The following is a 15,621-nucleotide window of genomic DNA, read 5'->3' on the forward strand; positions in this document are numbered from 1 at the left end:
TGTTGGGACTACGTATGGCTAGGATTATGCAATCAGTTGAACTGTTTATTTCAAAAGATTCCTGTAAGAAATTTAAAACAAACTACACGAGGGTGCTCGAATTACGAGGGTAATTCACAATTGAACAGCAGTGTTTTCACCCTCTCTCTCACACTACAGCAAGCACATGTCTGTCCCTTTTGTCTTTCCCTCACATAAAGGCAGTGGACACTATTGGTAATTACTCAAAATAGTTATTAGCATAAAACCTTTCTTGGTGACAAGTAATGGGGACAGGTTGGTAGTATAAAACATTTTGAGAAACAGCTCCCTCTAAAGTGCCATAGTTTTGGAGAAAGAAGTAATTTTCCACGAATTTGATTTCGAGACCTGGCAAGTTTAGAACTTGAGGTCTCGAAATCAACCATTTAAACGCACACAACTTCGTGTGACAAGGGTGTTTTCTTCTTTCATTATTATCTCGCAACTTTGATGACCGCTTGAGATCAAATTTTCACAGGTTTGTTATTTTATGCATATGTTGAGATACACCAACTGTGAAGGCTGGTCTTTGACAATTACCAATAGTGTATAGTGTCTTTAAAAAAAGGTGGGGGGGGGCCCATAGGTCCTACACTCAAACCCTTTTCACATGTTTTTCTTCTCAAGTCATATTATTTATACATGTTAATGTTACAATATTATGTTCCAAGATAAACTTTATAAATTTTGTTTAGATAGTGGGTTCGAATCCCGCCCGAGTATTAATTCTTTGCGGTAACTGTACATTAGACACCCCTCTAGAATTGCAGAAAAGGTTGTGGGTTTGAATCCTACCCGAGTAATATGCCTGTGATTTTTGTTTACAGAGCCTGGGAAAGTTATGAGTATACAGTGCTAACACACATTGGTGTATGGGTAATTTGTAACAAAAATTAATATTCTATGCTAATTTCCATCAATTAAATTGTTGTGGTACCCACTGCTAAAAATATAGGATTCAAACCGCCTCTAGCTATCGGGCAATCTGCGTGGTCTAGTTGGTAAGACACTGCTCTAGAATTGCAAGGGTCATGGGAATCCCACCCAAGTAATATGGCTGTGATTTTGTCTTTTTCACAGAGCTTGGGAAAGTACCGAGTATACAGTGCTACCAAACATCGGTGTATATATTGGTAAAACCAAAATGAATTATCAAGGGGATGTTAATTTTGCATCGGGGATAAAAAATGTTAGTTTAAATCTTACGAAAGTACTGACTTTACAGTGCTTTTATTTACATGCACCATTGTAAGGGTAACACCAAATTTTATGAATTCCTTTTCCACAATGCAAAATTATCTTAATCCTTGTGGCTCTCACTGCTAAAACATAGGATTCAAACTGCCTCTCTAGCTACTGGGCTAGCACAGTGGTCTACTGGTTGGACATCTGCTCTAGCAGTGCAAAGGTCATGGGTTTGAAATCCACTCAAGTGATTTGCCTGTGGATTTCTTTCGTACCCATTGGGAATGTCTGTATTCGTTGTAGTTTTTTTCAACCCAAATGCTCATGCACGTGAGTTATGATTGACATCTTGATGTACAATAAACTTTAAAATCCACAAGAATGTTAGTTAGATTTCTTGTTCATAGATCTTAAAACAGTCTTCTGCAGCCACTACCAAGTCCCCATTTGAAGTGAAAGTCATGCCATACATGTTACGAAAACCTGTAGGATTATAACCAATGTATTTGCCATCAGAACTGAATTGCTGTATTTCACTTGATACAGGAATGATGGATGGTTTACATACAGCAACGTAAATGCTACCATCCCATGCACAGAGTACACCAGTTGGTTTCAATTTTTCTTGATCTGCTAGATCAATCAGATCCACTGTAAATACGACACTGCCATTGTACGTCACTGATATTAACCTTGATTTCTCTGAGTTCGTGTAGATGAGGCGCTGGTTGTGCATTGTTAAATACTCAGTAATCCCTGGTGCAAGGAGTTTTCTGATGAAGGATCCATCTGGGTTATGAAGGGTGATCTCCTCTCTGCACATGTAACCAACTGCAATGAGATTGTTTTCATCCACAGCAAGGCAGGTTGGGTCATTGTTGATTTCTCTACCAGGTATGAACTGCCACATGAGTTTTTGCTTCTTACTGAATGTCTTGACAAACGTTGTTCTTTTCTTGTCGATAACAATAAGATGGTCATCTTTGTTCACTACAACATGAATTGGATTAGCTAGACCATTGAAGTTAAGTTTTGTCAAGGTATCTACAGAATTTGGACTGAATGTTATCAACTGATTGTGGGCAGTGTCCACTGCAACAATGTGGTTGTTAGAGAATTTTGCAACACTCTTTTTACAGCTGAATCCTTTATTTGCCAGTCCAAATATCACTTCTTTCAGTTTCCATTTTGGATACAAAGTTGTGGATCTTGTTGATGCGTTATCCTTGTCCTGTTGCACCAGTTCTTTGTGTACAACTCTTCCAAGTGACTGTTCATTTTCTTCAAAGTCTAAGTAGCCCAATGCATTGGGCACATTCTCAGACTTTATGTCCGTAACTAGTTCATTGAGGTTGTGAAGGATTTTCTGCTTGAGGGATAGAATCTCATGCTGGCTCCCTTGGGTCATGAGGAGATGTACTTCATTCAGTTTGTACTCCGCATTTTTCAACTGCGTTTTATTTGTCTTTTGAGCAGCATCAAATACCTTGGCATTGTCCTGGACGATTCTGTCTGCCTCTTGCTTCAGTTTCGTCTCCTCTTTTTTGACTTTTTGCTCCATTTCTTGTATCTTTGCAAACTCCTTCTCTGCTCGTTTGGTAATTTTCTTGTTTGTCTGACCAAGCAACAAGTACATTTTGTTTTGGGACTTATCTGCTTCTTTGATGACTCTCTTCAGCTCTGTCATGTTCTGTTTCACTTTCCCAACAAGAGTGTCCACCTCTTCTTTGCACTTGTGTACTGCCTCAGGTAGGTCAACCAGCGAATGCTCTTTGCCTCCATGGCCAAGAATGCTGCAGGTTGTGCATTTTAACTGCTGACATGTCTCACAGTAGATGTTGAGATGCTGGTCTGTGTGCCTCTTGCACTTTGGAACATACTCCCTGATTTTACTCTTGTAGATGACTTCCCCAGATTGAAACTGAGCCAGAGTGTAGATTTGATGGGATTTCATAAGAGTCATGCGGGTATGTTGTGCTTGGCATTCAGGGCAGAGGAAATGATCACATTGCATACATCTTGAAACGGCCCAATTTTTGTCATCATTACAGGCTTGGCATTTGATACTTGAACTTTGACCTCTTGTAACCTGTTCATCAAATGCAAACTCATCCATAGCAGCACTTAATTTAAGGTCTTCGAGTAGACCAGCCACACCCTCTACAGTCAGGCTGGTCTGGCGTCTGCACAAGGGACATGGTACTTTAGATATCTTTGGATTAACTTGACTTTTTTGGAGTTCACAGAGGCATTTGTAGCAGAAACTGTGCATGCAGTCAAGGACTCTTGGGTCTGTGTAGCGGTCAGAGCATATCGGGCATTCAAATTGATCTTCAGATGCTGTGTTTATCATTGATTGATTGTTAACACCACCAGCAGCCATCTTGATGCTGCTGCTGTACACTTGTTTGTCTTTGTATCACTGAAATGTAAACAAGAAAAAACTTGTTTTTAACATGTAATACAATTTATAAACTGTAAACAGAGAGGATCATTAGACAATTTGCAAGAAGCAAAGAGAGTCTGGGGAGGGGAGAATTGCTCATCACACACTTACCTGCTATGTTGCCTTCTTCTTTGCATTTGTTGAGTTGTATACAATGTTAACTCTTCACTTGAAGGTACCTCTGTAAAAGAAAATAATAAGTTTTATAATGGGTTTTATGGATCGCTCAATTAGAAAAACTCACACAATCGGGGGGGGGGGGGGGGGGGGGGGTGGGGAGCATGGCTCTAGTATGGTTCATAGGGCTGGGTCCACATCAGGTGAGTGTAATTAAAGCAAGCTGCAAGGCAAAGACGTTACCAAATAAGCCATTTGCGTGTTAGATTTTAATATTGTCTGGTACAATGACGCGCTTGATCACAAGTTTCCACTTAAATTTGAGTTGACCATAAAGATGAGAAAAATTAGACAAAAGTATGTAAGTATTCAGTAACAATGTGTTCTTTGAATAAATTACTTGGATTTTTCAAATGCAAATCATAACATAATAAAGGGGTAAAATAAGTTCCTTAAACCAGCATTTAATAAATGAATGATTTACAGACATACTATATAAAATAAGATAATATTACGATAATATCTAAACAAGAAAGCAAACTGTGTCGTAACTACCGAGTCATTAGTACAAAAGATTTTTGTCATTTCATTGTGATGTTTATACTGAAACGGTGTTTTTCCAGCCCAGCTGTGAAAAAGGAAATTGACTTGACATTGTACAACGTGGCATTTAGAGGAATCTTCACTAAACCGAAATAACTTACCCGAGTTTTTACAGCAAACAGCAAACCTCAACCAATACAAAACCTAACCCTATCCTATGCTCCCTTGCCTATGCATTGCTCTATAGACCTTTCTTTTGCAACGTCACAGCCCAAGTTTTTGCCAACCCAGATTGGAAAACTATGGAAAGCCATAATGTGCAAATCAAGAAAAGATCGATATTTTTTGGTAACAATGAACCAAATTTGTACGATTTAATGATTTACTAACATTCGGCCGACCATGCCAACCAAGGCGGTTTGTTTATTAACAAAAGAAAGGTCTATAGTGTTTACATATTATTTTCTCATCACAGGCCTAGTGCCAAATCCACTGTAAAATTCCCATATCTATTTATAAACATTGTTAGTCATGACAAATGAATAATAGAGCGTTCTGTTGACATTAGACCAACATTTTGCATGGGCGGCCTTTTCATCAAGTGTCACCAAATGTAACTGGGTGGCACAGATTTGTCCTTTTTAGTGAAATATATAAAACAAAATCAATGAAGATTTTGTTGTAGGTTTTGTTTTAAATAGCATGATTTATGAGTGATGATGGGGGTAGTTTGACAGCACACAGGCCTATTGTAATTTTGTAAGTGATAAACTCTTTGTTTTGTAGTGTAGGCAGCCCATAGTTTTGCCAAAAGTATGGTAAACCTTGTGACTGTGCAAAAGAAATGTCTATTCAGCCTTATGTTTGCCTAACAAAGGTCATGACAAGACTGTCAGAATTGTAAACTGTAAACTATACTCTGTTAACTGAACACTCTTTATTACATCTATGATTACATAGAGTTTATATATAACACCTTTGTAAACTGCTTTTCTTAGATAATTTAAATTATGATTACTGATTCAGATAACCAAAAATTATCTAAAATTATTTCAGTTTATAGTAATGCATAAAATGTTTTTTTTTCCACAGAATGTTTTATAACAGTTTACCAAACATCATTCTATGGGTAATAATATTTTGCGGCCTTAATGAAAGAAGCGTTGTTGTTCCATTCTGTGGATGCAGTTACAGTGAATGTGCGATCGACAGATTTGCTACAGGTCCTATAGAAGTGCCCTTTGCACAACGAAAATAGCACTTAACCCCTGAAAAGTTCTATACAAGTTTTACAACGGTTTGGAGATTTATAGATGATTTATTAGTGACCTCTGAAGAAAATTTTAGTTATTTGAAATGTGAAAATATTTAACTATTTCAATGCCATTGTAATTCTGTGATTTTCCTTCTTTTACTAAGTTAATTCTTAATCACCCAAATTTGACTTTGTTACAAGTAAATTACAAAAAGATGTACCTCAGAAATTTATAATTGACAGTTAACAAAGTGTATTCTGCTCTGAAATGAATTTGCGAGCTATAGGCCTATATGTATAGTTTTGTAATAAAGAGACACAGAAATGATCACAAACGTACCATTAAAAGATAAACATCAATTTAGAAATCAGTTAAACCAGAACACAATAGAATAACTCTTTTAAAGAAAGTAATGTTCGAGTTTCCAATGGACATTAGCCTATATTTAAATATTCATGAAGTCTCTTCCCTTTAAAGAATGGTTTATCCAATCACAAGCCCTTTTAAGATAAGTTATGCAAATTAGTCACCGACTGCGTGATCACGTGATCGTTGCGCAGTCGCCATGGTTAAATGTAGTTACTTTTAAACGAATAAAACAAAAACGAAACTGTTTTTGTCTCATCAGATTTCCAAGTTCTTTTATTTTGACAAAATAAAGACTTTTCTATTGAGAGGGGCTCTTTTTAATATGCAAATTAATTCTGATCACCGGCGGGAAAGACTGGATCAGATGATGCAAGAAGCCCATTGAACCGTGCATGCATTCTAAAAGACAAAATGGAAGACGTCGAGAAATCTCTGTACTTTTTCTCAAGAAAATTCAAGTTTTATTGCAGTAATGAAGACACAAACTACCACAAAAGCGTGAAGGTTAGTTAACAATGGTTTGTAGTTTATGATGGTTATGTTTTAAAGGTTTTTACACAAATAATTGACATGAAAGTTGGACGAGTATTTTCGGCCGGGCTGCACGAGATACTAAACCTCCAGTAGCGTGCTGGACCATTGTCTATGGGCGAACAAGGACTCGGTAGACGGCATGGCTTTCCTGCTGCGAGCATGGTTTGACTTGGACGGACCGAAAATGGCGCATTTATTTAAATGTAACTGAAATGAACGATAAGATAATTTGAAAGGGAGTTTGCTCACCACGAGAACCTACTGTTCTCTACTAAACTATTATTAATATTAATTATAAGTTCAATTTGGTTCAATTAACATCATAAACTGTACGTTCATAGACGTCATAGGAAGTACTAGTAGAAGGGAGCAGAAGTCTTTTCCGTACGAAGGAATTAGTTATGAAAAGGGGAGTTTAAAAACGCACCTGTTCAAAGGTTTTGCCATATGTTCTTTTACTTTTGGACAATTTTGTTTTTACCAACTCCACCAGTAGGCCCATAACCAGGAATTGTTATTTTTAATGATTTTTTGGGGGGTGCTTTTTTTAAGGGGGCAAATTGTATGATTAAATTTTATGTGGGTTTTGTATGAGGGGAAGCCTTTATTTCATTAAACAAATTTTTTGGGGCAATTTGGGGGGTAGTTTTTCTTTGAGTGGAGGGGGTGTTTGTTTTTATGTTTTTTTTATTATTTTTTATTATGGGGGCGGACTTTTTTCTGGCGTGTCTCCAGGTGAATTTAAAATTATCTCAATTTACTTTACCAGTTGAAGAAAAAAACTGCACTTTTATCAGTTCCCTATAGAGTGCCCCCACAAAAAACAAAACAAATTAAAAATGTGTGGTATATTTTTGAATAGGCTGATCAACAAATTTTATAATCAGGCAATCAGAGTCCGGTACAACAAGTTTGCCCAGTGCAGACTGTCAGTCTAACTTGCTGCCTTCTGATGCGACTCGTCCATGATGACACATGCTGGATGTATAATCCAACAACTTGCCACATACCTTTTTTTTTAATGAAAACTTAAGTCTTGCCCAATTCCAAAAGGCCCAAATTGTACAGCTCAATTTTTGAAGGCTGATGTTTCTTTCATCAGATAATTGGACCCCATGCCGTAAAGGCTTCACGCTCAAATGCTCCATCTTGGACAGACCCCCCCCCCTAAAAATAAAAAAAAAATAAAAACCCACTAAGAAAATATATACAACAAAATTGTGAATAATTTTTGTGTATATTTTGTTTCCCTCTCTCAAACAGGAAGGCTTGCCACCCGCTAAGGATGTTTTCCCATCAACAAGATTAGACATCTTAGATCTCCAAAGACCTCTCATCACCCAAGCATCTTCTCGTAATACTTGAATCATCAAGGATAATACAAAAGTATGTTAATCTTAGTCTTGACTTTTAGTGAATTATTTTCAATCCCACATATTTGTGTGGATCATTGTATTCCTTTTGAAGCATCTTTCCAACAACAATAATTTCCTTAATTTATGTTTTCAATTGATTTGAATAGCATAGCCTTAAAGACTCGGGACACTATTGGTAATTGTCAAAGACCAGTCTTCTCACTTAGTGTATCTCAACATATGCATAAAATAACAAACCTGTGAAAATTTGAGCTCAATCGGTCGTCGAAGTTGCCAGATAATAATACAAGAAAAAACACCCTTGTCACACGAAGTTGTGTGCTTTCAGATGCTTGATTTCGAGACCTCAAATTCTTAATCTGAGGTCTTGAAATCAAATTTGTGGAAAATTACTTCTTTCTCGAAAATTATGTTACTTCAGAGGGAGCCATTTCTCACAATGTTTTATACTATCAACAGCTCCCTGTTACTCGTTACCAAGTAAGGTTTTATTTTTAGACCTGCTTGAACGAAAATGTCAAGTCGTGAACTTTGCTGAATTCCACTTAAAATGTTTTCGATGAATAAGGAAATCGAGTCATATGATTATAAATAGGTTTCAATTGTGTAAAAAAACAATCATTTTGTAGGCCCTTGTCCAGAGCTTTTCTGATAGATTTGCGAAAAGCCCCATTACGTAATCACTCTCAAAACGTCATTAGTAGATAAAGCCGCTTTGTTGCAGCGTGGATGTATAACAAAGCAAACTCCCACAAATGACGTCAGCGGCATTGTCCTGTGACGCCCGCTCTCAACGGCAGAAATGTTTTTAGTTTTTCAAAAAACCTTTAGGTAGGGGCCTGATTTTTTAATTGGTAATTACAAAAAGTTCAGAAGTGTACACATATCAAAATTACATTAAAATGGTGAACAAGTGCATTAAAAACAAGTAAAAATACAATTTATGTTGAAAACATACCGCTCAGGTAGCTGTTTAATAATTATTTTGAGTAATTACCAATAGTGTCCACTGCCTTTAACTGCTCAATCCAAGGCAGCAAGTCCTTTCAATAACAATAAAAACTTCAAACAAAAGCCTGTCTGTGCCATTTGAGTGCGCGTTTGTTTTTGTGGGGGTCACAAACTGACAAATCTTTGCTGTTGGCTTATTAATTACTATTTTTTTGAATCTTTTTAAAGCTGCTTGAGTGGTTGTTTTCCTCTAAACATATCATTACCACAATGAAACCCTGTTTTAACAAAGGACAAAATAACTAAGGTTCTCATAAAAAGCTCCATTTAAGGATAAATAAATGATTTCTTTTCTAATAAACCTCTCATGCATACATTGCAAGCAATCAGCTTCACATATCTTTTTATTTAAGTTTTGTTTTAATGAAAACTAAATTTTGCCCTAATCCAAAAGACCCAAATTCTTCAGTGAAACTCTGAAGGTTGTTGTTTCCTTCATCAGATATGCCTCTAACTGTAAAGGCTTGGTGCTCCCATGCTCCGTCTTGGACAGATTTGCCAACCCCCTAAATTATTTTGTCTGGATCTGTCCTCTTATTTACAACAAAGTTCTGACTAATTTATGTGTATATTTTGTTTCCCTCTCACAAACAGGAAAGATGCAACTCGATCAACAAGTAGACATCTTAGCTCTCCAAGGGCATCTCATCAGCTAAGCATCTTCTTGTGATACTTGGATGTTCCAGGCTTATACAACAGGCTTATACAAAGGTGTGTAAACCTTGACAGCAACTTTTGTAGTTAACTTATAGTGGGCTGTTTTTTAAAGCACTTTGCAATGAATATCACAAAAATTACATGCCACATCATGCTGGGGACTGGGCCCTCCCATACAGGCTGGTCCTGACTGGTTGACTACAATGGACAAAACTTAGTTGCTATTTCGTAATACTTTGATTACAATGCAAGCCAACAAGCCCTGGATATACACATAAATTAGTCGGAACTTTGTTGTAAAAAAGTGGCAGTGTCATGGCCGAGCGGTTAAGAGCACCAGAGTCAAGCACTGGTGTTTGATCACTGCAGGGTGTGGGTTCGGATCCTGGTCGTGACACTTGCTACATAAAATTGGGGAGACAGTGCTTTCTGCTCTACCGGCTAGGCTTCGAATTGAAGATACCCAAGCCTATATTCGTATGGACTGTGAAAGGGGTAACCCTGTTTTAGCCCTAGGAGTAGGTGGCAACGGCTTCTGGACAAAAATAATAGTAGCCTACACCTTGAAGTGGCCTTCAGGCCTTGTGTGTCAGGTTAATTGCATAAAAAAATATAAAAAAATCTCGTTTTTAGTGCTAGCTTTTACTTGGGAGGGGGGGGGGGGGACACAAAGGGGTCGTTTTTAAAGGGAACCCCTGAGTTAAGTTTCCTTGTTTATGTTTTTTTTTCACCAGAAAGAACAACTTGTTTTTCTTTTCAATAACTTACAATTTTGTGTTGTTTGCATCTACAGGTATTTTGGTCTTAAAGGAAATCTACCCATCAACATGTAGATGTCTGAGACTCCAAACCATCATGCTGTCTGGCACACAACCTGCCTTTCTTTCAAGCAGGTAATTTTATTAATGAGTCCTTGTTTAACCACCTGGGGCGGTTGATCAAAAAATATTTTTGCCTCTTCATTTCTGAAATAATCATTTTCCAATGAAAATAATATTACAACTCTGACTTGACAAAAAACAAATCTGGCTTGACAAAGAAAACCAGAGAAAAGATTTGTGAAATGTGCACCAGGATTTGTTCTCTCGGGAAAAAATTATTTGAATATGGGTTCACTGTGAATCACAAAACATTGCCTTAGGAAAGGTACTTGTATTAAAGACACTGGACACTATTGGTAATTGTCAAAGGTCAGTCTTCTCACTTGGTGTATCTCAACATATGCATAAAATAACAAACCTGTGAAACTTTGAGCTCAGCCGGTCGTCAAAGTTGCGAGATAATAATGAAAGAAAAAACAACCTTGTCACACAAAGTCGGTGCTTTCAGATGCTTGATTTCGAGACCTCAAATTCTAAATCTGAGGTCTTGAAATCAAATTCGTTGAAAATTACTTCTTTCTCGAAAACTACGTTACTTTAGAGGGAGCCGTTTCTCACAGTGTTTTATACCATCAACAGCTCCCCATTACTCGTTACCAAGAAAGGTTTTATGCAAATAGTTATTTTGAGTAGTTACCAATAGTGTCCACTGCCTTTAAGTATTAGGGATCCCTGTCTTGTGAGAAAATAAGATATTACATTCACTGTGAATTGCAGAATCTTGGATTTCAACCCTTGCTGGTGACTGCCATTGATAAGCTGGATCTTGGAATGTTTCAGGGGCAGCCTGTTTATTCTTGTCAGCCACTTTTGAGATTCTCATTATTCCAGATATTAAATGTATAGCTTAAAGATGCTATGTCAGATTTGTGGCCCCAAACAATAAAAAATAGACTTTTTTGAGTGAATGGTATTTCAAAGAGTATCAACCACTCTAACTTTTACTTTTAATGGTCAGGAACCATGAAAAAAAATTAAAACGTTTCCTATAAAACACATAACAATTGGTCACATGATATATTGTCGGGATCCCGACAAAAACAAATTTTGAGCATTTTATTTCACTGCTACTAATAATTGGCGGACTTTTTCTAGCAATGGCTCAAAATAATGAAAGCTTGTAACTTTATCGACCCCCATCAAAATACCTATGGCATTTTAAATCAAAATTTTGAGGTCAAATCGGCCAAAAATCTGACATAGCATCTTTAAAAAAAGGCAGACAGGTTTCAAAACCCTGTACTTTCCCTGTCCAAGAAATCAATGGTTTGGGTTAATTACCCTTTTCAGTATTTATTTCTAAGGAATATCATATTGAAGGATGACCTGTAACTCCCAATGTTAATGGATATAATTATGTGAAAGAGTCCTACTCTTTCCCAACATGCTTAATGAACAATTTATCTCAAGTTTTCATTAAATTTATAACTTAGTTTTGATAAATTTGTATGTACATTAAAACAGAAAGTCTTGAAACTTGCCGATGTCTTCCCGCCAACAAGTACACATCTAAGATCTCCAAGGACCTTTCAATCAGCCAGACTTTTCTTGTAACACTTGAATGTTCAAGTCTGATACAAAGGTATGTAAAGATCACTCTTGATTTTTAGCCAAATGATTGATGTCACATAGGGTCATTATCTATAACTTTATCGAAAAATTTATCTAACAGTATTTATTTCATAGCAAACTATTTTAATAAAGATAACAACATGTTAAAACCTCATCAGAAAAGTAAGACTTTTTGTTTTATGAACTATTAACGAATTAAGCGAGACAGTTTGCATTGTCTATCTTGAATTGCAGGCACTAACCACAGCTCTAAAAAAGTTTTCATGAACTAACCCAAGTTGAGCGCGCCTTTAACCTCTGTTTTTAAAAGTGAAACACACTTGGTGTTGTGAGACATTGGAATGAACCACTCTGTAAAAATGGGAAATAACTGATTTGCTTTATGGGGATTTTTTTTAATGAAATGACAAACCTTTCCCTTTGCTTATAATATTAACATTTGCACGTAGTTTGTCAATATATTCACACCAATGCATGGTCATATAGTCCGCAACTGTACTGCTTAAATTGCATGTAAAACTGATTTGACTTCTCTCAAACTTTTCTAACATGGCAAACATAAACTCTGAAAGGGTCACTGAAGTCACTACAAAAAGTGTAAACCCAAAATCTATTTGGGGCTTAGATCTACGAACATGGGGTGTATTGGGTGTCGAAGTATGGAATTTTTATTGAATATTTATTTTTCTCTGCAAGCAGATGTCTTCCAATCAAGTACACATCTGAGATCTCCAAGGAGCTTTCCATCAGCCAGATACTTCTTGTGGCACTTCAAGCCTCATACAAAAGTATGTAAATGTGAGTCATTATATTTTACTTTCGAAACATCTTTCCAAACACTGTTTAAATTCATAACAAATGCTTTTAAACGCATTTAATAGCCTAGCCAAAATGCCTTATCTAAGGTCAACCGGAAGTGGGGCCACATCTCAAGAACTACACAACCATTTTTCAAACCTTTTTAAGTTATGGATTCCTTGCGCCTTGGGTAGCTGTGACCCCATGTTGACCTTTACTTTGTGTGGTCAATCAGAAGTGGGACCATATCTCAAGAAAAAAACAACGCATTTTCAAATATTTTTCAGTTATTGACTCTTTGGGCATTGCATATTAGCCTTGGGTAGCCGTGACCCCATGTTGACCTTTACTTCTGGATCAACCAGAAGTGGGACCTTATCTCAAGAAAAAACAACAGCCGATTTTCACATTTTTTTAAGTTATGGACTCTTTGGCATTTGATATTAGCCTTGGGTAACTGTGACCCCATGTTGACCTCCAGGGTCAACCAGAAGTGACATCTCTCAAGAACTACACAACAAATTTTAAATTTATTTTCTGTTATAATGTACTTTTTTGGCCTGCTTTGCAGCCAGTGCAGTTAATAAATAAACCAGAACAATTATAGATCCTTTGAGCATTAAAGATTGAACTAGGTCACTGTGACCCAATGGTGACCTTTACTTCCTGGTCAACCAAAAGTTGGACCATATCTCAAGAACTACACAACCAATTTTCAATTTGTTTTCAGTTAAAGATTACCTGGGGGAGTAACACTGATATCAAGTTTTTCCTTTCTTTTCGGAATGACAATTTTTAATCAAACAAAACAACATTTTTAAATGATTAACATATACATTTTTGATCTTACTTTAAAAGGTGTGCCATCTTCAGATAATATGTACCAACTTACAAGATACTTTCCTGAGACGAGCGTGTGTCTATCATCAGGCCAATGTCTACCCATCACCAATGTAAACAAGAGAGGTTTTCAACAGGTTTGTAAATGATTGGGCAACAATACATTTTGACACTACCCCGTCAGTATAGTGGGCTGTTTTTGCAGCACTGTACCTCAAAGACATGCCATAACACTCTGAGGACTTCATGCTGGCATCAGCCTAACTCAGATGAATGGTGGTCCCTACAGATCAATTACAGATTAACAAAATGTAAACATGTTTTATTAACATTACCCCTTGTAATTATAATCTTAACACATTAATGATCTTGCCAAAAACAAAAAAACTTGCCCAAAAAACACTGCTATTCCACTTATGACCACTTCAATCCACTTCAATTCTCCTAGTTAATTGTTATGGTGTGGATTGTATTGTAAACGTAAAATTATATTTAAATTCTATTGTTATACCAAACATTATCAATTGTATTTTAATTAACTGTCTTGAAGAGTATTCTTTCACCTGAAGAAGATCTTTTTCCATTTAAAGGCACTGGACACTATTGGTTATTAGTCAAAGTAATTTTAGCATAACAAGTACTTGGTAAGGAGCAATTGAGAGCTGTTAAAACAATTGCGAGAAAAGGCTCCCTCTGGAATATCATACTTTTGGAGAAACGGGTAATTTCTAACTCAAATATCAAAAGACTTCAGGTCTGATGCCTTTAATATGCATCTGAAAGCACACAAGTTTGTGCGACAACCGTGTTTTTTCTTTCATATTTCTCTTGCAACTTCCATGACCAATTGAGCAAAAACTTACACACTAGATTGGTTATTTACGCAAGTGGTGGGATACACCAAGTGAGTGCACCGAATGTGTCAAGTGCCTTTAAAGGAGAAATCACCCCATCAATTCATTTTTTTACATTGGTAGACAAAAAACATTAAAGGCAGTGGACACTATTGGTAATTACTAAAAATAATTATTAGCACAAAACCTTTCTTGGTAACAAGTATTATTGGGAGAGGTTGATGGTATAAAACATTGTGAGAAATGGCTCCCTATAAAGTAATGTAGTTTTCAACAAAGAAGTAATTTTCCACGAATTTGATTTCGAGACCTCAGATTTAGAATTTGAGGTCTCAAAATCAAGCATCTGAAAGCACAAAACTTCATGTGACAAGGGTGTTTTTTCTTTTATTTTTATCTCACAACTTTGACGACCGATTGAGCTCAAACTTTCACAGGTTTGTTATTTTATGCATATGTTGAGATACACCAAGTGAGAAGACTGGTCTTTTACAATTACTAAAGTGTACAGTGCCTTTAAAGTTATCTACATATATAATTTTCCTTAAATGTACATTAATTAGTAAATAAGTTCATCATTGCGAGTAAGCACACATGCAATTTGAAAATCATTTGATGGAGATGAAAGGTTTGAAACATTGGTTTGAAGCACTGCCCTGGTTCTTAGAGTGTTTAAAAGGAGCTGCAATTGCTCTTCTTTACTAGGATGATATTAACAGAATTGAAAAGTCATATTAAACTGCTCGCAATGGTGCACTTGAAATGTTCCTAAAGTTTAATTTAAAGTAGACATGATATATAAATACTCAACTTTATTGTTGTTGATTAAATAATTAATTGACATTTGTTGAATAAATTAGTTAAAAGTTTACTTATTTGCCAATCAACTGTCCTTCAAAAATGAGAGCTTTTTTCAAATTATAAAACTTGAACATGTACAAGTTCTTTGCAGAAACAATCATTTCTTGGAAAAAAAGTTCTTATTACAGGACGTTGTGTTCAAAACAATATTTGTTTGAAATTTTTAGTATTTTGATATGGAGTTCTGAAGGAAGTTGCTGACGCTGAAAAACTACAACCATCAAATAGTACACTTAAGTTATTGACTTTAAAACTATTTTTATATAAACTTGTTACCAGTTTTCATAATTGATAAATTTG

The 15,621-nt window shown here is 36.2% G+C and overlaps 1 protein-coding gene and 1 long non-coding RNA gene across 3 annotated transcripts; one reads left to right on the plus strand and one right to left on the minus strand.

Annotated features, from left to right (window-relative positions):
* Positions 1–1,132: 1,132 nt before the first annotated feature.
* On the minus strand, positions 1,133–4,609 carry LOC117290961 (E3 ubiquitin-protein ligase TRIM71-like). Its single transcript, XM_033772546.1, has 3 exons — positions 4,474–4,609; positions 3,764–3,833; positions 1,133–3,628 (listed from the first exon to the last, which is right to left on the minus strand). The coding sequence occupies exon 3, from the start codon at positions 3,587–3,589 to the stop codon at positions 1,595–1,597; it is 1,995 nt and encodes a 664-aa protein (XP_033628437.1). The 5' UTR covers positions 3,590–3,628; positions 3,764–3,833; positions 4,474–4,609; the 3' UTR covers positions 1,133–1,594.
* A 1,681-nt stretch (positions 4,610–6,290) lies between these two features.
* LOC117290754 lies at positions 6,291–14,650 on the plus strand. Of its 2 annotated transcripts, none has more exons than XR_004519069.1 (7): positions 6,291–6,441; positions 7,735–7,857; positions 9,453–9,569; positions 10,309–10,408; positions 11,861–11,978; positions 12,668–12,766; positions 13,625–14,650. It is a non-coding gene; the product is annotated as an uncharacterized LOC117290754 (long non-coding RNA). The 2 variants fall into 2 exon arrangements; XR_004519070.1 differs by having other exon boundaries at positions 12,668–12,756.
* Positions 14,651–15,621: the final 971 nt, after the last annotated feature.

Source organism: Asterias rubens, chromosome 5 (genome assembly GCF_902459465.1).
Source record: "Asterias rubens chromosome 5, eAstRub1.3, whole genome shotgun sequence".
Taxonomy (NCBI): Eukaryota; Metazoa; Echinodermata; class Asteroidea; order Forcipulatida; family Asteriidae; genus Asterias; species Asterias rubens.